We start from the raw sequence: 23,149 nt of genomic DNA, 5'->3' as shown, positions 1-23,149 counted from the left end.
ATTGAACCATTAAAATGGACCAGTGAGTTTTTAGGCTCTCTCGGTCACGTGACGCCGCGCTCAGTAGCTCCTCCATTTCCACTTGCTGTTGTGTTTACGTGGGTCTACCTGGAAACGCATGCCCAATGTGCGTGGCAGTGGACAAATTGCTATTTTATTAAACACGAGGTGACTAAACTCAGAGATGTGAATCCGGACAGGACTAAAATTACCTTACGACAACGGAGTTCAGTGAAAAACAGTAGGTAACTGACCTTACGTCTGAGAAAAACACATACATGGTCGTTTCGGACAGGAATAGGACCCAATCAAAGAGGACCCCCCCATAAAAGAGAAAATTACCCCAGAACCACCTGAGAACCTAATACCGTCCGGATAGGCTGGGCTTAAGTGTGAGGAGAAAACGGCGCGTTTTTGGTCTGGTCTGATGAGAGAAAGTCAGATTGTCCATGTTTGGTCTGTGTGGAGGAGGATCAGTCTATAGGAGGAGTCCGCTGTGCCGATCTGGCTCTGAATCGTCTTTAGGACCGCGCGGACTCGGCGGCTGGGGCAGCAGATAGTGGAGCTACCCCGGTCTTCAGGGGAGTCCGTTAACGGAACACACGGCGGCTGGGAAGAGCAGAGCGGAGCGGAGCAGGAGAGAGGAGGGACGGAGGGAGAAACGCCTTTTATAGCTTTAAACCAGCCCTTCTCTGTAGTTGTAGCTCAAGTTGTGGTTCGGCTCTGGCAAGTTTAAGCCCACTTGTGTGCAGAAACTGAGACAGACCTGAGTCTGGATGGAGTTTGTGAGGTGTTTCCTCAGCACGGTTTTTTTGAGCCAGCGCTTCTCCTCATTCTCCGCCGCAGCAGCAGCAGCAGCAGCTCACTGACTTTTCATTTATTTCTGTTTTCCTGAGGTAAAAACGTATTTTTTCTTTTCTCTCCGCGTGCCTCGCTTTCTCTCTCACCACATACTGTACACCACACGCTCCTGCGGTGTGTGTGAGTGTGTGTTTTAATCCGTTTCTCTCGGTCTGCTGCGCCTCCACTGTGGCTCCGTGGATTTAAGCGGCTGGAAGTGTCCTGTCCACGATGAGCTCGGACATTAACATGTACCTGGGCCGGGAGAAGGCGGGCATCATGAGAAAGAGAGCCCATCTGCTGAGGAAAGGCTGCAGCTTCGAAATAACGAGGTGAGGGGGTGCTCTGCATGGGGAGGATGGAGGAATAGAGGGATGGAGGGAATTCCTATCTATCTGGCTGTGTGGGATAGAAAGCTACCGTTAACAAGCTGGCTGCTTATCGTTAGACCCCTGTCAGTTCATAACAGAGAGAGGCTCATATAACTTAGACTTTATACGGCCATATAAGCTCATATTCCTAATAATATAAATAAACACAGGTTTATCTGCCCTTAAAATAACACAATTCACTGTATTTTACCATTGTTACTGTGTTATACAGGACTTGCGAGTGAGGGAATGCCCAAATTTTTCTTCAACTTCGTATTATGTGTCCATTCCACCTTAAATACAGTATATCTATACGTATTTGCTGCCCCATTTGACCGTAAATAGATTGTATATAAATGTATTTGCTGCACCATTTAAAGTGAAACGTAAAAATAAGCTAATTATACATATAATAATAATAATAATAATAATAATAATAATCATCATCATCATCATAAAATACAGCTTAATCTGCACTTAAAATAAAACAATTTACTGTATTTTTCACTTTTATTTCAGTGTTATACACGACTTGTGAGTGAAGGAATGCCCAATTTGCTCCTCAACATCTTATTATGTGTCCATTCCACCTTAAATGCATTATATCTATATGTATTTGCGGCCCCATTCCACCTTAAATAGATTATATATGAATGTACTTTCTAAACCATTTAAAGTCAAACGTACAAGTAAGCTACTTATACACATACTAGCCATAATTATAACAAAATACAGCTTTATCTGCACTTAAAATAACGCAATTCACTGTATTTTACCATTGATACAGTGTTACACACGACTTGTGTGTAAAGGAATGCACAATTTGTTCCTCAACTTCTTGTTGTGTCCATTCCACCTTAAATACAATATATCTTTTTGTATTTGATGCACCATTTAAGGTGGAACGTTTAAAAAAGACTACACACTTCAGCTTTGTGTTAGTGTGAGAGTTTTTTTTTCCAGTTGTGTCAACTTCTTACAAACTGTTTTTTCATTCCACCTTAAATTGCTGTATTATTTAAAGTGAAATGTAAAATTTAGCAGCTTAAAAATAAGCAAATTTCAGCCTTGTGTTAATATGTGTATCTACCCAGGGAGCTTTCCCCATTTTTTCTGAACTTCTTATTAACATTTTCTTTTTACATTCCACCTTAAACAGATTGTGTCTAAATGTATTTGCTGCACCATTTAAACTGGAACGTAAAAAAAAGAAAAGAAAACTTAAGCATTGTGATAATACGTGTCTCTATCCAGGCTGGTTTCTGTAGTTTTGTCTGAACTTCTTAAATGTTTGTCTATTCCACCTTAAATGTAGTGTACCCAAATGTATTTGCTGCACCATTTAACTGTGGAACATAAAATATTCTTGTCAAAATAAAAACAATCCAACGTCACAGCCTTGTGTTAGTAGTAGTCAACCTAAACCCATATGACTAGGTTTCCTCTCCAGTCAAAAGAGGGAGCTCTCACACCAACCACTATTACCCCCACATTTTTTATTTCTTTATTTACAAGAAAAGTGACATAAAACAACCCTTTTTATTCATGCTGCGTAGAAATGTGGCGCATTCCTGTCAATAGTGCAGCATTAGTTTGAGTGTATGGATTAGAGAGGTCATCTCATTCACTGCTCCCCTCACCAGTCCTCCAGACTATAGCACAGCAACAGCAGCAGGAGCAGGGTGTCGCAGTACTGTGTGTGTGTGTGTGTGTGTGTGTGTGTATGTCTGAGAGAGAGGGAGTTTTCTCCATGTGAGTGTGTATTCCACTGTGCATGGCTTAGCTGTATCACTGCATTAGAAGTGTGTGTGTGTGTATATATATGTAAGAGTGACTCTCACTGTAATGTGTATCTCATGTATATATGTGTATATATGTCTGCATCAGTGGTGTGTGTGTGTGTGTGAGTTTGTCTGTATAAGGGTGAGTGTTCCACTGTGTGTGGCTGCATAAGTGATGTGTGTGTGTGTATGTGAGGGAGTGTGTGTGTGTGTGATTGAGTGTTTTCTGTGGATCAATAGGGCTCTCCCGTGGAGCTGCACCGCTCCCACCCGCAGTGAGTCTATCAGGCTCTGTACCGTCCAAAGAGAATGACTTAGAGAGTCAAGTGAAGCCTCACGCAGTGGCGGCGAGCAATTATAGACATCTCGTCCTATTCCACACTTGTCTTTGTCTCAGCAACAAACTTCACATTGATTGCAAGGATGTCTGATGAATTATTATCAGTATGGGCAGAAGATTTTATAAAAAAAGAATGACTCATATTTGATAATATATATTAACTGAAGTCCAGATCAGCAGAATGATTAGTTGAATCTAGTTCAATAACTGCATTTTATCAATTGTATAATATTTGCAAAGCACAAAATATAAATAGGCTTCATTCACTAATATCTTCTTAAGAATGTGACCAAATGTATTCCTGAAAATAGTCTTACTAAAATTATTTATTAGATTATGATTCAAAACTGCAGAACTGTTTGCATCTCTGCTCCTTAATGATGGATCCCACTGCTTAAGTCCCTTAGAGGAGTGGGGTGAAACTATTGGATATCAGCTATTGCTCATGAATATTCATACATGCAAACATATCACCTCTGATTGGCTAACAGCACTGTGACACAAGCGAGACGGACAACAGTTGGAAATGTTTTAAAATGAAGACATTTTTACAATAATAACAGTTTTTGCAATGTCATATGTTACTTTACAACATGTGTAATGCCCTGATAAGTGCAGTTCAGCCACTGACCTAGTCTTGAAGTTTCTGTAAAACCAGAAGGTCCAGAAAGTAAAAGTAGATTTTTATTTTTAACTAGTGTAAATAGAACTGTTTTAAACATACATTTACAGGGGTTGGACAATTAAACTGAAACACCTGTCGTTTTAGTGTAGGAGGTTTAATGGCTAAATTGGAGCAGCCTGTTGGCCAGTCTTTATAAATTGCACATTGCACCAGTAAGAGCAGAGTGTGAAGGTTTAATGATCAGGGTAAGAGCGCAGATTTGCTCAAAATATTGCAATGCACACAACATTATGGGTGACATACCAGAGTTCAAAAGAGGGCAAATTGTTGGTATCCAGGGTAATGTCAGCATACCACCAAAAAGAACGAACCACATCCAACAGGATTAACTGTGGACGCAAGAGGAAGCTGTCTGAAAGGGATGTTCAGTTGCTATCCCAGATTGTATCCTAAAAACATAAAACCAAGGCTGCTCAAATCACGGTAGAATTCAATGTGCACCTCAACTCTCCTGTTTCCACCAGAACTGTCCGTCGAGACAATAAATTATTGTGGTCTAAACCCAGGTGTTTCAGTTTCAGTGTCGAACCCCTGTACCTATCTCAATTGTACTTCTCTGGTGGTGTTTCATTGGCAATATCTAACCATTTATTCCTTAATTCTGAGTTACTGAACAAAGCATATAACACTGATGTGATATTTGCACAAATAACCCAAAAACTAACTGCCATGTTGTTCCTAGCGCTGTTAGCTCCTATCTGACGAGACATGCCTAGCTGCATGGATTCAGCTCTGCCTGTGGGCGGTTGCGAGGCAAGGTGGCCGAGGCCATGAACTTACGAGTTGACGTAGACACAGGTGCTTTTCCTTATCGACTCGGTTTTCTAAATATTTTCTTTTACTAGCTACTGCAGACAATAAAGGTTGAGGAACAGTTTCATGAATACAACTCATGAATACAAACCTATTGTATTTCCCCCCAAAGAACAAGAAAAGTGGATTTTAGAGAAAAAATCCTAATTAGAACAGTCCAGGTCCAAGTCTCAGTAGCTAGCTAGTTAACTTTCCTGTTTCACCTTAAATGGCGCAACAGTCTGCAGAGGCTGCAGCAGTTAAGGTAGAATGGAAAAATAGAAAATAAAAGCAAATTTTAGCTCCCCATCAGAGAGGAATTAAGAAATGGGCAGTAATAATTAATTGCGGCATCACCTTCCCCCTTTCTGAAGACCTACGATACCCTAAAGTAAATTAGTTAACCAGTAGCTAGGTTGCTGACTTTTGTGCTATGTGCTTTTCTATCTGTATCGGGTTCTTGAAGGGTTGTCCCAATTCTTAGGGGGAGAATTTCACCACTATGTTCCATGGGGGAAGAGTTACACTGGAAAACAAGGGGTAGGGGTACAAAAGAGAAATAGAACATTGGGTTTCCACATAAACATTTAAAACACACTTACATGTCAAAATCCATGAAACAACAGTATGCTAATGGATCATAAAGAGTTAGCACAGGGGATGCTTGGGAACACCAAAACCTTCATACAAAGTGAGGTTGAACACTGTCCAGCATGCTCGTGGTAAAATGATGTAAAAGAAGTGAGTACAAGCATAGGCTGATAGATGCTAGATGGATGGGACATTCCATTTCTGAAGCAATGTGGGCTAAACTGAACAAAATATAAACAAGGTACAAATAATAGACAAGCAAACCAAATACTGGCAGGGCAAATGCACATATGTGGCTTGGCATGTTGAGTGAGAAATGGGGTGATGTGTGAGAGGAAAATGAGCCATAGGTGTCTGTATTGGGCACTGCCAAAGCTGACATACCTTATGCATTACATCAACGTTCCCTGTACAGTATTTTTACAGGTTTGTAGTTCTGCAACAAAAATGTTTTATAATTAGTCTTTTAGTTAAAGCAACATGCTACATTTTACATAGAAAAATATATTGTGATGCCCTACTGCTTTGCGTCAGTGTGAATAGTGTCTAATGCTGGCCAGTAAAACATTGTGAAGGCTGGTTTGATTTTAATACTACTTTACAGCATCAGTCCACGTGTTTCTTCACTTTCATTTATGGTTCTGTATCTCCCAGCTTGTTTGTAGCATGGATCATATGTCAACTCTAGCCTCATAGTTCAGTGGATTCAGTGGCATTTGGGAGAAAAATGTGCACAGGCAGAACTATATAAAACAGCAGGTTTTGTTTACCACAGGGTGTGATTTCCGAAAATCCGATTCATTCCTGTCAAAGAAAACCAGATTAGACCCAGTGTTACTGATGTGGCATGTTGAGCGCCTGCAGAGGTCTATTTCTGAGTATTTCTGCATGAATAAATAAGTGAAAACATCATCAATCATGAGCAAGTTAACAGTCAACATTTTCAAAAAGGTGTGTTTTTCCCACCTGCATACAGAAATGTCTAGAATCCAGACATAGCTGAGGATCATCACATGCCACTTCTAATACCTTACAGTAACATGGGCTAGGAACTGTGAAACACTGACTAAAAAAAGCTGTAATATTTACTGTATGTATAAGTGTCTGTGTGTTGTGTGTTCCTTCCTCAGAGAGCAGTTCAGCTGTGAGTCCAAAATGATCATTAAGTGGTAGCAATGTTAAAAAGTATCTGTAATAAAAGCAGACATTTTCTGAAGGGTATCATCAAAACCTATAAAGCCCTTGCAGTGTCAGGGATACAGGTTCTCAAAAATCTTTTTAGTACTTAATTAAACTGCTAAGTTAGTGTATGCTGGAAGTAGTTAGGCTACATCAAAGCTAATGCAGAGAGAAAGGCAGTTAGACAGACTTGGACTATGATTAAAGGCATGATTCTCCTTCAAAAGACTGTTGCACAGGGTTCCGACAGGAGAAAGCCTCCTTACAAAGCTTAGTGCCCATATATTAAAAATGAAAGTGATTAAAGTGGTGGGAACCAACATGTGACTTTGATTAGGCTGTCTCAGTTGTTGGTGGAAGGAGCGAGTGGTTAATGGGAGTAATGGAAGAGCACGGATGGTATTGTGGAATTAAGTCATAAAAACGGATTTCAAATATAGAGAATGAATAGCACAACATTACACTATATAACAAAAACTGCATTTATTCTTTCATTCTATTCTATTCCATTCTATGCATTCTATTCTACTTTACTACACAGTTTCTGCCTTTGTGGACAAACATCACATTATATTGCATGGGAATAATACTGAAGAGACTAGTTTTGGGTACACCACAAGCATTTAAAACAAATGCAGTGTTAAATGCAAACTCTAAAACATTACAGTGCCCAATAGATATTAGAAATATCTAATATCTAATAAAGATAAAAGAAATATAGCTTTTCTGTTGTATCTGAAAAGCCATGTTAAACTGAACACACAGTTCAGTTAAATTGAAATTAAGCTTATTGAATCTTATTGAGCTCTTTCAACAAACAAAATCATTAGATGAGTTAATTTGTGGATTATTCTTTTGCTATGTGTGCCGAGTTTGACATACCATTTGAACAAATGAAGAAGAGTAAAGGCTTGACAGACATATGTTGAGAAAAACTGTTTGTGCAACTATTGATTAATCAAACCCATTAACCCATATTCCAATGAATATATAGGTAAATATATATCATCCTTTTTTATCTACACAAATGCGCTAATTTTTGTTGGTATATTTCAGTTATTTTCAAACAGTGCCCATCCAAGCCATGCATGTTATAGGAATGTAATTCAGTATGTTTAGGGCATTTTCTGATGGTTTCTATAATTGTTGTTTATTTAGAAAAAAAAATGATTTCATAGCTCTCTTATTAGAGTTGTTATGATACCAGAATTTAAATTTCAATATCAAGTTTAGCATTGTATTGATTGATACTCAGTTATATCACTGAGTATCAATTAATGCAAGGGCTATTTGGATTGTTTTTTTTTAAAGAATTGAACATTTCGTGTTTTTTATTTGTCGTTGATATCGAAACATTAAGTAGCACTGAATAATTTACAGTTCATTTTTGCATAATGCTCAGAAATGAAGGGAATAAATGTTTCTCTGTCACTTGGAAACATAGCAAAGTAAGTTGGTAATTTCCCTAAAGCCGTTCATCACCAGGGAACTTTAATCCAGGTGCAGTAGAGTAGCAGAGTGCAGTACACCATAATAAAGTGTGGAATTTAACCAATTGTTCATGAAAGGTTTTCAACAGCTTATCCAGTGGAACTCCAGGCAACCACATATGGAATTTCTCATATGCTTTAATACCTATAGACTCTCCAAGGATAGTGGTGTACTGTATATATAGTGCCCTGTGTAATAGTAGCCTTATTATAGTCAGACTGTCTAAGTTTAACAGTGGAAAGTATCCATACATTAGCAAACGCCACATATAACAGACTTTATATTCTCAACAGCCTGCTTCCCTTTTCAGTGTGACTCATTGATGGAACGTTTCTATAGATATATGGTGATACCATGTGCTGTCTGTTTGCTGTTAATATTGGACATGTGAGCAATCACAGTACGCATACTAGCCGACACGTCTATATATAGTCATGTGCTTCTTACAGAACATTGGGCTAATTTTTTATATGAGGCTAGTCTTGGCTTGACTAGCTGGTGCACACTTGTAGGCGTTACATTTTTAGTTTTTGCACAAGCCAGCATGGCATAGATTTTTTTTTCTTCTTCCCCAAAAAGCCCACAGCGCTTCCATGCTATTGTAATCGCCTTTTAAATAGTGTTTATGCAAAGGCGCAGATGTCTGACCTGTAAGGACTTTGTGTTTTGAGCATGCAGACAGTCTAAAAGAGAGAGAATCTCTCTCAGTGAAAATAAAGCGTAGGCGGCGGGCCGAGCGCCTGGAGAGCCTTTGAATGTCACACATGAGGTTGTTGTTAATTTAAGCTCCTTTTTCTTCATTTTAACAGAATGCAGAGAGAGCACAAGGTACACTTAAGTATAAATTTAATAACTAGAATACTTTAAAGCAACAGTGAACTGTGTGACCTTCAACTGGTGAGGAGGTATCTTTACCGAACTTACAGCCTTAGAGCCTCACATTCCTGTGATATTCAACTCTAGGTTGACATTCTTGTGGGTCTGTATTAAGGGTGTGCCATATCGTATTTTACACAATGAAACCATCAAAATTTTTAAATATCGTGAACGATATAATACCCTAAAATATCGTGCCTCATCACCCATCCCATTTCCCATTATATTTCTACTAGAAACAGATTAAATCTGTCCAGTAATATTTATTTTACTTTAATCGTGGATATATGGAAATATTTGAAGTGCATTATTATTAGTATCATGAAATTCTGGATCATTGATTTCTGTTACAAATCTGATAAAAGTATTGTATTTTTCTAATATCTCAGTTAGGCGTGTGCAATAATATATTGTATGTATTTTTTTTTTCTTGCAGTGTGTAGTCTATTTTTGAAATAATTTTTTTGTCATATCGCCAAGAGTATCATTATCGCGATCGCCATATCGCCCACCCCCAGTCTGTATCTGTATCTGTTTTTAGTGTAAAGGGACCTGCTCTGAAATGACCTACACGCGTACATCCTAATCAGTAAATGTCACGTGAATAAACTGTGTTCATCAAAAACAACAAACAGTGGCTACATCCCAGAAGGTTTTCGCCTCTCTAGTGCACTCTGTGAGTAATGAAACCATAGATTATAAACCTGTACAAAACAAAACTACTGGGATACACACCTTAATAATTGAGTTTAGGTGTTTTACTCCATCCCGTTGCCACAGGGGTATAAAATAAAGCTCCTAGCCATGCAGTCTGCCTTCATAAGCATTAGAGACATGTATAGAAATGAGCATTAGAGAAATGTATAACTAAGTTATTATTTTAATAATAATAACAACATAATAATAATAATAATAATAATAATAATAATAATAATAATTATTATTATTATAATGTAACACTTCGGCTCAGACTAAGACAGTCTGTTAATCCTCTTACAGAACTTTACTGTGGAGCTTGAATTCTGAACACATATGAAAAGTGCTGCCTATCAATACTAATTACAGGTACATGTTTGAGTAAAATTAACGTTGTTCTTTTATTCCAACTAACACTTTTCCCAAATCCCAAATACAAACATCGTCATTTAGAGCATTTATTTGCAAAAAATGTGAAATAGAGATGCAGAGCTTTCAGACCTCAAATAATGCAAAGAAGTAAACAAGGAATAACCCTGGTTTTAATCACAGTTTTCATGCATCTTGGCATGTTCTTCTCCACCAGTCTTACACACTGCTTTTGGATAACTTTGTCACTCCTGGTGCAAAAATTCAACACTTCAGCTTGATTTGATGACTTGTGATCATCCATCTTCCTCTTGATTATATTCCAGAGGTTTTCAATTTGGAAAAATCAAAGAAACTCTTAATTTTTAAGTGGTCTCTTATTTTTTTCCAGAGCTGTATATCATTTTACAATGTGCACACACTGTGATATATATATATATATATATATATATATATATATATATATATATATATATATATATATATATTGAAAATACATATTGTGCAGCCCTAATGCCCAGTAAGCATTTGAGCACATGGAACTTTTTTTGTTAACAGCTCTTTGTCAGACATTCTATGTAATACACTGTTTTGGTACTGAGGGCCATATTTTCATGACCTGTGTAATGCACTGTGTAGGGAGTAGGAATCCATTTGGCAGTCAGGCTATCTAAGTTGCAGCAGAAGCCATTGTGAAGATAATTGGATCTGAGCAGCTCTCAGCTGTTCATTATTAGACTGAGGGGCTCACTGATGTACAGCATGTGCAGTGCAGAAAACGTGAATTCCGAGCTGACTTTTCTTATTAAGGTTGGGTCGAATATGTGTCTGATCTATATATGAAAGTGTCTCAGTTTAGATTTGTGAGTTTACTTGGCTCTGAAAAGACATCAGGTCTGGGTCATAATAGGTCAAAAGGTCTAATTTATGCCGCTTAAACCAAGTATTCTGAACATAGCCATATGCTGACTGCAAGACCGGTGTTTATGATAATGAACTGGATGTAAGTCATTATAGTTTCATCCAGCATGAATATTTACCATACTGGTATGTCTGGTAAAGCTGTTTTGTGCTCAAACACATATGTGAGCACACACATGCACACCCACACACTGGACTTTTTTCATTTCACTTACCCCTTTTTTTCTCAGGTTCAGTGACTTAAATATCTTTCATGTTATTTGTGCGAGAGCTCATGAGCAAAACACCTTTAATGGAGATTTAATGTTTGCAGTCATAAATTATTCAAGGTGCTTAGAGTTTGGTGCCGTTTTATTGCTGTAAGCAGTCAGTTGGCTGATCAATCTGTCATTCAGTCATCAACTAGTCCATCAACTAAGGGGTTGATGCTGCCATCAATACTGGCCAAGTGCCTTTAAATACTTGATGTGCCAAAAGATTCCCTGTTTTACTCTGATTACTGGAGCAATGGACAGGTACACATTACACAAACATTTTATTTGTTTAACACGCTCATTTTATTTGTTTAACTAATTTAAGCAAGCTTACGCAGTCTACCTTTATGTTAAAGCAGTTTGTTACGGCAAACTTTTAAAAAGCTGAGAATAGAGCAGCTTTGACCTTGTTTACACCTAGTTTCTTCATGTGAGTAGTATCTGGATTGTATGATAATAAGATTTTAACTACAAGCATTTCCTCTTGGCAGTCAAATTGAAAAAAGATTGAAATTCGATTACTGTGTGGTATGGAATATGCAGATTTACTCATTCTTGGCTGACAAACCCGGCATAGGGCCCTATTTTACATTCTGCACAAGCTGCGTTGCGATGCTCATTGTATCTTGCACCCTGCCAGTAGTCTATTTTCATGCCTTACGCCTGGGTCATTGGAAAAGCAAAGGTGCTTATGTATATATCTACAGAGATGGACGTGGTGGTCTGGATGAAGATGTGTTCAGGTAATTTCTGGCGTATTGCTTTCTTGGCAACGGAAGACACAGGTGCACCCCTGGCTGATTAGAACCCTGACAACAGTCAACTGCCAGATGTTCATTGCTATCTTGGCAACACAGGCTATTGAGCACATGCTCAATGCATGTACACCCCCACACGTTACACACACACATGGACACTGCAGCAGCACAAACCCAACTATTACATCAACAATAAACATAAAACAAAAGAAAATAACATTGCTGTTTCCGTAAATTACCTGCTCCCGAACCTTCACTGCGTGAATGCACAGGTCAGTTGCTTTTGCTGAGAATGTTAAGCCCAAAATACATCCATGATTCAGTAAGAGAATTACTACATGCACATCTCGAGCTGCGCAGGGCATACTTTTTCCGTCCTCATGATATCTAACATACACTCCCATGCCTTAAATCAAGCTGCAGAGTGTACAATTGAAAGCTCGTCTATAGATAGCTAAAATACGGCCCATAGTCTTTTGTTGTTGCAGCCCATCTGCCTCAAGTTTGGAAATGTTGTGCATTCTAGGATGTTTTTCAGTTCAACACAATTTGTCAGAGAGCTTATCTAATTTACTGTAGCCTTTCTGTCAGCTCCATCCAGTCTGGCCATTTTCTGTTGACCTCTGTTTACCAATGAGGCATTTCCATTTGCAGAAGTGCTGCTTACTGGGTGTGAGCATCGAGAGTAAACTCTAGAGACTGCTTTGCTGACAGTTCCAGAAGATCTGCAATTGTAGAAAAATGCAAACCAGACCCTTTCAGTCAAATCTATTTTTTTTCCTCATTCTGTTGTATAATGTGAACATTTCCTGAAGCTGCTGGCCCATATCTTCATGACTGTATGCACTCTACATCAGCCACATGACTGGCTGAATAGATACATGCATGGATATGCAGGTGTACAGCTGTTCCTAATAAAGCTCTTGATAAGTTATGAATATGTTGGTCTATACAGTCCGATTCTTATGCAGATCCTGTAAAAATATTAATAAACTTATGTTTTGCTATATTATGTTTGCAATACAGATTTGTAATTAAAAGTTTACATGCACAAAAATGTAGCAGATAGATGTTAATTTAGTGTTGAGTTTAAACACTGACCACTAGACAGTAGTATTGTATGCAATCTTCAGACTCCACTGCTCTGATCACATAAAAATAAGCTTTTTAATCATTTACATGTGATGGAATTTTCAGTCTTAGTTACATATGATATTGATAGGTTCCTGCCAATACACAACCATAATATGGTATATATCCTATTGTTTAGTATTGTAAACTAATGACCTGCAGAATGCTGTATATGATATGAACCTGAACCTGACCTCATATTCACTGACGAGAGACCAGTCTACAGGGAGAGGGAACTCATGTGGACTGTGTGTCAGGGTGGGGATGATTAGGCGTATGAGTCATAAAGTGTGTGTTCTCAATTGAGTGTGTGTGTGTGTGTGTGTGTGTGTGTGTGTGAGTGACTCAGGTTTAAACACATACCACAACCCCACGACAACTTCTTGGCAACAACATTTTCCACTGAGAGAGGTCACGCTACAACTAGTGCTTATCTGTACTTCTAATGAACCACCTTTGCGAAACGTTTATGAGTTAGAGACTGGGAGAGATGAAGCAAATATGATTTTATGATGCAAATTAAACATTCAGAATGTGCACTCTATTTAAGTTTGAGCTAAATGTCTGTGCAGGTGTATTCCCCAGAGAATCACTACAGCCATGAACAAATTGTTTGTTGTGACACATTCTGCTGCACTTGTGGTTTCCCTGTGTGTAACCAAACCAAATGGGGAAAAAAGCTCCCAAGTTAACAAATTTGTTAACTGATTTTGACCAGAGAAGCAAACTATAGGTGTGAAAATGTCCTTAGGGTGCTTTCAGACTTACATTGTTTTGTACAGACATTCAGATTTTTGCTCTGAACCAAAATAGCAGATGCGAAATGTCTAGATTAAATAACCACAATTTTGTCCAATCAAAAGAGGTTGTTTCAGTGCAGATCAAATATAGCATGGTGTATTTCATCTACAAAGTGGAAACACATTTCTGAACATTTTTATTTTAATTACAAAAAGAAGTTTAATGGGTGATAGGAGACAGGCTATTATTACCAATTAAACTAATCAGCATACAAGAAAAAGGACCAGTGTTGCTTTAAATCTGACTCCCCCTCATGTGCAAGAATGTTACGCAGCATTAAAGGTGCAACAGCTTATGCTTGTGATTCCTGTATCTACTGTAACTGTAGATTAACCCTTATTTATAGACAGAAATAAAAGGAATCTGAGTTTAATCTGTTTCTCACTCTGCTGCATGACGCAGATGCACTCAGAGGGAGTCAGATTCTGGCATGATTCAGAGGCAGACTTTTTACAACAAGATTATTTGGCAATTGGTTTTGTATATGTTATTGATTTAGTAAATACAGTTATTTTATTTAAATGTTACTAATAAGTGATGTCCTACTGTATGTGTCACTGTCCATTGGCGTAAAATTTGCATGCACAGTAGGGGTGGACGATATGGCCCTAAAATAATGTCACGATATTTGATGGTATTTTTGCAATAACAATGCTCTTACGAATACAAATACAAAACTTTTATCAGGTTTGTAATAGACGTCAATGGTCCAGAATGTCATGATACTAATAATGCACTCCAAATATCTCCATATACCAAGACTGAAGTGAAATAAATAATACTGGATAGATATAATCTGTCTGTAGTAGATATATAATGGGAAATGAGAACAGTGTGAATTTTTTCTTTTGCTAAAACAGCAAAAAAAGTAGTATCCTGATGTGATAATTAGGGGTGGATTGATATGGGACAATATTTCAGGGTATAATATCGTTCACGATATTCAAAAATGTTAGCAATATTATTGCGTACGATACGATACCCCATACCCCTAATGCACAGCTTAATTTACCTGTAGTTAGAATACAGCTTCAACATGCCATTAGTATATTTAGACAAAAAATTTAAAAGTCTGTTGAAAAGTTGTTGAAATAGTATTAAAATCTTCACCACACTTCATTTCTGAAATAGCACTGAACTTTCAGTACAGCACCGGTTCTGCCTGGCTTTCTTTTTGGCCTTTGAATAGCCTACCCTGCGGCTATAGCCTTCCGATAGTACCAGCGGTACGGCTGGCGCTAATCACTCTCAGCTGTGCGGCCTGCGGTCCTGCTGCCCGACCGCCTCGTTCGCAGAAGAAAATAGAGGGGGAAATCAGGCAGAGGAATAAAAGAACGAGTCTCGCTCTGATTACAGCTCTGTGTAAACTTGCACTCCGCTCCCCACATCTGCTTCCATTTAAGGCTGAAAGACGCATACCTACACATTAGTGTTTTTCTCTCCAGGAAGCTTCGCTAGGGGAATCAAAAAAAGAGAGAGGGATTTCTTTTCTTCCCGCTATAACTGAGCTGAACTGCGAGCAGCATACAAGGCAAGGAGATTTTGTTGTTTTTTTGGTGGTCTCAACCGCCATTTAAATGCTAGTGGTTTACTTTCTACCACAAGGTACATTCACTTGGGGAGTGTGCGTATGTGTGTAAGGCAGTGGGTGCAGGAGGCCTTGATATGACAGAGTTTGGGTACACACATGTGAAGAACACACTCAGAGGAAGTGCTATTTCTGGAACTACAGTCTGAGTGGTCTGTGAGCCACATTGTTGGATATTGGTAACAGATCCTAGTGGTCAGAAGAAAGTCACTGTAGCTCATTAAAGTGAAAGTTGCTAATAGATTTATTAGGTACACATTATAGTACTATACAGGTTTAACATTTCGCAATCTACCATGCATACTGAATGTCAATATATGGTAAGAAACCAGCAAGGGCTTACCACTGACCATGCAATCACCACAACAATCAGACGTTCATTGCTATTTTGGCAATGCAGGTGCACCACATATGCTCAGCATGACTTGCTCGTTAGACACACACACACACACACATGCAGCAGCACAAACCCAGCTTTTACATCATCAATCAACAAAAGCTGATATGTGTACGTTTTGGGGGATTTAGGGCCCTCTCTGGTAAGAATAGGTAATTCCACTGGGCATGCGGAAGAATCATTTTAAACTGGGTGGGTGCGATGAATACGATTCCAGGTTATGTTCAGTCAGAAAGTGAGAGCGCGCTCAGTCAGAAACTCCTTAGTTTCTTTGTTTTTTTTACTGAATGAGCTACTGAGGTCTGAGTCTCCCCTTCTTAAGTCTCCATTGCTCCACCAGCCGCTCGCGTTCAGTAAAACTGAGCCGAAACCTCTTTTAGAGGCTGTAGAATTTCTTGATTTTAGATTTTTCTAGATGTTCTTTGGGTCATGATAAACAGAAATGCCAATAGAAAGGTTTAACATTGCCCAATTATATTTTTGGTACATTTGCATAATTAGCAAAACGTGCATTTGTAAAAGCAGCCCTAAGATTTTTGTTTAAAATTGTAAAAAAAATGTGAAAAATGTGAAATATAGACAAAAAATATCTAAATAATGTAGTGGCTATATGCAAATTAACCTGTCCAAATAAATTACAAACAATTGGTTTAAAATTCTATTCAACAATGCTTAATCAAATATATATATATTTACATTTTTTTTTTTTAACAATTGATTATTTCTCAACAAGCATACCTCTGATTAAGCTGAGATTCTGCAATGCATCGTCAGTTTGACAAATTATAAGTGAACATGTAAGAACAATAACTTTCAGTTGGAGTTGAAAATTGTGCTGCCGCGAGCCACCAGAGGGGGTAAAAGACACTTTTCAACTGCTGTTATTCTGGTCACTGTTTTACCACATCTCATATATCTTTTAAACCATGATGAAAAATGTAATAAGTATCATAATCATAAATATTTTATCTTTTACCTTTATTTTTTTTTATTTTTGTTCTATAATTGTAGTATGTTAGTGTGACAGTGGTACGAGTAGACAGTGCAGCATTGCTGGGGTGTTGACACACCTAAGAGTCACAGCTGTAGTCGGCACATCCAAAAATATACAACCAAACACCAGTTGTTTGGTCAGAAACCACTAATGAAGGGCTACAGAATGACATGACACACACAATGTTCAGAAACAGATGAGCTTAGAGTCCTTAACTGCACACTTACAAAGTGGACATTAAGTCACAGCATGGGTTAGAGTGTGGCTGACAAATTGTGCGGCTACAGATGAGCTACAGTCAAAACTGCAGTCAAAATCTCTAGTCAAATCTTCTTCTCTGTAAACTCTAGTTTTTGAATAGATTAGCTCAGTTCCACCAGCTACTCACTGGTTCACTTTAAATGGAATTTTAATCCTGGGATGCATTTTTACTTTCTAGACATGTATTTGCCATGTACGGAAATGGTTAAATTAACACACACACACACACACACACACACACTGACATGCTAAAAATCCCATTACTTTTGCCATGTCCCATGAAAGCTAATGAACACTGCACTGACAGGAAGGACATGGATAAGCAGCCTCCTACATTGATTAGCTTGTCTGTTCTCATAGACAGTTCTATCCATACACTGCTGGTCACAATCACTAGCCCAAACAGGCCAAAATGACCAGATAAGGACTTATTTTAGTGAGTTTCATTTGATTTTACATTGTGAAATGTTTTGTGCATTTCTGTAATGAGTGAAAGGAACCACTAGAGGACCTAGTGGGTCAATAAATGAAGAAGCCAGAGATTTGTGGGCTCTAGGTAAAATCTATTGCTTTTCTGTAAGATTCCCATTTCTTAATAGAACTTACCTCCATATTTCAGATTTCATCTCAGAAATGTCGAATCTGCTTAGTTTAGATCAGTGTTTAACTGCATTTCTTTCAACACTTATTTGATGATTAAATGTTCAGAGAACATTCTGTGGGTTCAGAACAATAGAATGGCAGGCAGCCCTCTCTCTTTAATTTGTAGCATAAATAAAGCAAGATGTTGGACATAGGGCTGAAATGAGGTCCTAGCAGATTTGCTCTGCACATGTCCACTGAAATATGTTTGAATAGACTTAAAGTTTATCTGTCCTCTTTTTTTGGGAAGTGATTTGATTTAGCATGAAGCTTAGGTAACCCGATGTCTGTAAACATGCCCTTCCGCAGTGGCGAGACCCCTGTGCGGCCTGAGTTTGAATGTCTAAAATGCCAGCATGCCACAGACTGGCCTCAGGAAATGTCACTCTGTCGGACACACGCCATGAAGGATGGCCCTACTCTTTAACATAATCAAAGGACTTAACCTTTCAACTGTGGCCAGCCAAATGCAGCCTCCTGTGTGTGTGCGTATGTGTGTGTGTCTGGGTGTGTGCACGTGTCTGATTTATTATGCCTTGCCTAGCCTACCTTGGCATTTATCTTCCTTTAAGAATACACAAGATGTGTAGGGGCATATAGACAAGTGCATCATAAAAGTCATACCGTGTCAAAACATTACAGCGTTCTATGGTATTACTGGTGGCAGGGATTTGAGTAAACTGTTCAAATCCTTTGTTTAACTGGCTACAGTACAATAAAATAAACATTTTTTTAACTAAACAATGCAATCAAACACAACGTTTAGTTTGTTTGTAGACTAGTGAACACACTACTCAGTCAGACAGTAAATGTTAAACCATTAATCTGATAAATAAAAAATGTTCAGCACAGCTAAACTTCACTCAAAGGACTTCACTTAGCTAGCATTATAGCTAACATTCTGTTCACCATGGCACACATATACAGAGGTTGGACAATGAAACTGAAACACCTGTCATTTTAGTGTGGGAGGTTTCATGGCTAAATTGCACCAGTAAGAGCAGAGTGTGAAGGTTCAATTAGCAGGGTAACAGCACAGGTTTGCTTAAAATATTGCAATGCACACAGCATTATGGGTGACACACCAGAGTTCAAAAGAGGACACATTTTTGGTGCACGTCTTGCTGGCGCATCTGTGACCAAGACAGCAAGTCTTTGTGATGTATCAAGAGCCACGGTATCCAGGGTAATGTCAGCATACCACCAAGAAGGACCAACCACATCCAACAGGATTAACTGTGGACAAAAGAGGAAGCTGTCTGAAAGGGATGTTTGGGTGCTAACACGGATTGTATCCAAAAAAGCATAAAACCACGGCTGCTCAAATCATGGCATAATTCAATGTGCACCTCAACTCTCCTGTTTCCACCAGAACTGTCTGTCAGGACAATAAATTATTGTGGTCTAAAACCAGGTGTTTTAGTTTCATTGTCCAACCCCTGTATGTTGCCAATATAGCAATGAACATAGTGATCATTAAGCACCCTTTCTTCACTAACACTTAAATGACTGTGAATTCAATCATATCCTCTTAGCAATGCTCCAAAATATAGAAAAAAACGTCTTTCCTGGGCAGTAAAACATGATTTTCCTCTGAATGTTGTTTCAGTGATCCGTTGGTGTTTTTGCATCTGTTTTTTAAGCAGTTAAGATAAACCTGACCATAATTCAATCACCAAATATACATGTTAAGCTACATTAACATTACAAGCCTCATTAATCAATTTCAGATTGGATTCTTCACAGTTGACATTCATAAATGGCTTGTATCATCTGTCTGTAATGTGAACAGATCTTTCCTAGAAACAACATGCATGTGCTCATAAATAAAATCAGATTTCAGTTATTTTAAACTGATAATTTAAACACAGTCTTAATGTGGTAAAATCTGTTTTTCCCAGCATACACGGTCAACAGTGTCAACCAATTTGTTGACAAGAGGCGGCAGAAAATGCTGTTCTGAGAAACCAGATATGTCTAAGCTGTTTGCGGTCCTGCAACCAAATCTTCACTGTTTGTGTGAGCCAGTGATTGTATTAGAGCTGAGGTCAGTATGGATATTTTAAGACGGGGCTGATCTATGTGGGAAAACATCTTGCTGAGCCTGATCTTGGCAGGCAAACACACAATATGTTCATGGGATTTCAGGTTAACTCGATCTCTACTCCCTGGGGCGTGTTTGAGTGTGCACGTAAGAGGACAGGATAACTAGAAGTGTTATGGGCTTCCCACACAAGTGTTCTAGCTGTGCAACACAAGTGCAGTACAAATCACCTAGGATAATAATCTATATAATCAATAGTTTCCACAAGCTTCTGCAATGTCACCACATTTATTTCTGTCTAGAGTTGCATTAATTTTGCCCTATGATCTTGTATTAATTATGGGACATTTGGGCCACTTCGCAAAGTCTTCTCCAGCACATTCCAAAGATTCCCAGTGTGGTTCAGATCTGGACCATGTGTGAAAATGATGATCTCATGCTCCCTGAATCATGCACTCTTTCACAATTCCAGCCCGATGAATCCTGGCATTGTCATCTTGGAATATGCCTGTGCCATCAGGGATGAAAAAATAAATTGATGGAATAACCTGGTCTATATTCAGTATATTCAGGTAGTCAGCTGACTTCATTCTTTGGGCACATAACCTTGCTGAACCTAGACCTGACCAACTGGAGCAACCCCAGATCATAGCTCAACCCCCACAGGCTTGACCAGTAAGCACAAGGCATAATGGGTGCATCACTTCAACAGCCCCTCTTCTTACTCTGATCACTCTGAAACAGGGTAAATCTGGACTCATCAGACCACATGATCTTCTTCCATTGATCCAGAGTCCAACCGTTTTGCTCCCTAGCAAATTGAAGCTGTTTTTGCCAGTTACAGTTACACTGATAATGTGTTTTTTTAAGGCTATACAGCAGTTTAGCCCCAATCCATTGAGGTCTCTCCACCTTGTGCGTATGGTAAAGCTCTTACTTTCACTATTACAATATCCCTGAGATCTAGTGTTATTTTTCATGCTTTGATTTTACCAAACGTTTAAGTGATCGCTGATCATAATCATTCAATATTTTTTTTTAGACCACAGTCCTTCCTCGAAGATGTGTTTTTTCACTGTTCTTCCACTTTTTAGTAATGCGTTGGACAGTTCTTAACCAGATTGTAGTAGTTTCAGATTCAGCAAACTCCTTAGATGTTTTCTCTATTTGATTCATGGCAATAACATTGTTGTTTAACAAATGAGATGCTACTCACTGCATCAGTTAGGGTTAAATATCTTGTCGCCAGCTGAACGCAACATTACATGTTTACTATGTAATATGTGTCCCTTAATTGTTTTTATGTCTTTCATATTAATTTACAATATATACAATAAATTATATAAAAGAATAAATATAAAGATAAATAAAATGTGTCCAAACAAAAAAAAATATTTTTTATGAACTTACATATGGGTTAGGAATAATTTAACATATACATGGCTAAATAAAATGTGTTATATTTTACATAAAAGAACCACAAACACATTTTATGTATGTTTTTAATGGAATTAATAGTTGTTCCTCTATGGCATCACTCATAGATCCCTTTGCAGCATATTTATTTTTAAGTCAGTTTGCCAATATGTCATGAATCTAAACTCTGGAATCTTCTTAAAGTATTTTGGCCCTAACCCGTATCAGAAGTTATCTAGGTCTTTATTTGTGCTGGAATGCCACAATTCCCATTTGAGCTCCTTTTTTTGTAGTCCTGACAATAGGATAGTATTACAGGACGTCATCTGTCGTCTGGAGCAAAGCTGTTTTTGACCAGAAAAACCAAGCTAAAATCAATTAAAGCATTGCAAGGCTTTGCCACTGATTTATCATGACTCTTAAAGGAATATTTTGGCAAAAAAATCAAATGACCATGATTTGTCACTCTCCACAGATGCACTGGATCAGCCAAAACATACTTAATATCTGGTGTGGGCTTCTTTAGTTTAAAATATCAGATGATTTTCCATTTAATGTGCTTTATGAATAAACATCTTCATCTGTCCTCTGTTTCTCTGCATTCTTTGTTAACCCCCTATTATTATTTTCTTTAGAACCCCACATGCCCACCACAGAACTGGTACTATTTGTGTGGTTGATCATTCTCACATTCTCAGCTCTTCAGTAATTTTAACATGGTGGTGATGTGTTAGTGTGAGTTGTACTGGTATGAGTGAATCAGACACAGCAGTGCTGCTGGAGTTTTTAAACATTGTATCCACTCTGTGCACTCTATTAGACACTCTTACCAGGTCAACTTCTGAGTCTCAAAAGTCTGAGACAAGAAGCTCATCTGTTGCTGCACAGTTTGTTTTTCATCATCTAGTTCTCCATCAGTGTTTACAAGGATGTTGCCCACGGGATGGGTTTTCCTCAGTCTTCCTGTGATCTTTAGCAAACTGCAGATGAGCAGGAATGTCCCGTTTGGAGAGCAGTGGCTTTCTCTGTGCAACCCTACCATTTTTACCATTTGTGATGATTTTGTAACCTTTTCTAGACTGATGAGTATCAACAACTCCAGTATGAGGTCCTCAGATATCTCCATTGTTTCATGTCATGATATATTACCAAATGTGAAGAGCAGACTTTGATAGATCCATGTTCTTTGAATAAAACACTTACACTTGATCACATTGATTGAAAACACGTGACTCTAATTTCACCTTCAAACTAACTGCCAAGGTTCTGCTAGAGGTTCACATACCTTTGCCACTCAAAAATATATTTCTTATTATTATTTAACATATATTTAAATAAATAAATGATCAAATATCAAGAAATTTGTTTAACTGGGTTCTATTTATCTACTTTTAGGAGATTAAATATCTAATGATGTTTTAGGTCATATTTATGCAGAAATATAGAACATTATAATAGCTTGGCTTATCTCTTGATCATCTGAGATTATTCTAAAAGGGCATTTGCGTCAGGTGCCTGAGGAAATAAACAGACCTAAGGGAAAAGTACACCTTTTGTCAAAAATATCTAAACACATTTTCTGATTAGGAAATTTAGCTCATTTAAGGTGCATACATTTCTGACATGCACACTTATATGCACACACACTAGCTTTATAATCTCTATAGAAAATCATTGCCAAAAGAAAGGGACACAAGCATCTTCAGCTGATGCTTTGCAAGGTCACCATGCCCAGTCACAAGTATCAACTAGAGGGCTATAAAGCTATGAAGTAATGGAACTGTGTTCTCCTGAGTGCTGGATCTCTGTTCTTTTAGTGTAGTGTTTGTGATTCAAAAAATGTTCCAACATTTACAGTCTTCCCGGAATAGCGGAGGCTTAAAGTACAATACAGTAAAGCACAAACACCTAATACATTTTCTTTATTTACA

The 23,149-nt window shown here is 38.1% G+C and overlaps 1 protein-coding gene across 4 annotated transcripts in view; it reads left to right on the top strand.

Annotated features, from left to right (window-relative positions):
- Positions 1-533: 533 nt before the first annotated feature.
- garnl3 (GTPase activating Rap/RanGAP domain like 3) overlaps positions 534-23,149 on the top strand; it is a 103,521-nt gene continuing 80,905 nt past the window's right edge. For 2 of the 4 annotated variants that reach the window (XM_007258103.4, XM_007258102.4), the window contains exon 1: positions 534-1,172. In XM_007258103.4, coding sequence (XP_007258165.3) covers positions 1,072-1,172 — 101 coding nt within the window. In that variant the 5' untranslated portion in view covers positions 534-1,071. The remainder of the gene's footprint in view (positions 1,173-23,149) is intronic. The other 2 variants (XM_007258106.4, XM_007258105.4) reach the window with 1 other exon arrangement.

This window comes from Astyanax mexicanus, chromosome 1, assembly GCF_023375975.1.
Source record: "Astyanax mexicanus isolate ESR-SI-001 chromosome 1, AstMex3_surface, whole genome shotgun sequence".
NCBI lineage: Eukaryota > Metazoa > Chordata > Actinopteri > Characiformes > Acestrorhamphidae > Astyanax > Astyanax mexicanus.
The sequence above is the reverse complement of the archived record's forward strand: the minus strand, read 5'-3'. Positions and strand labels throughout refer to the sequence as shown.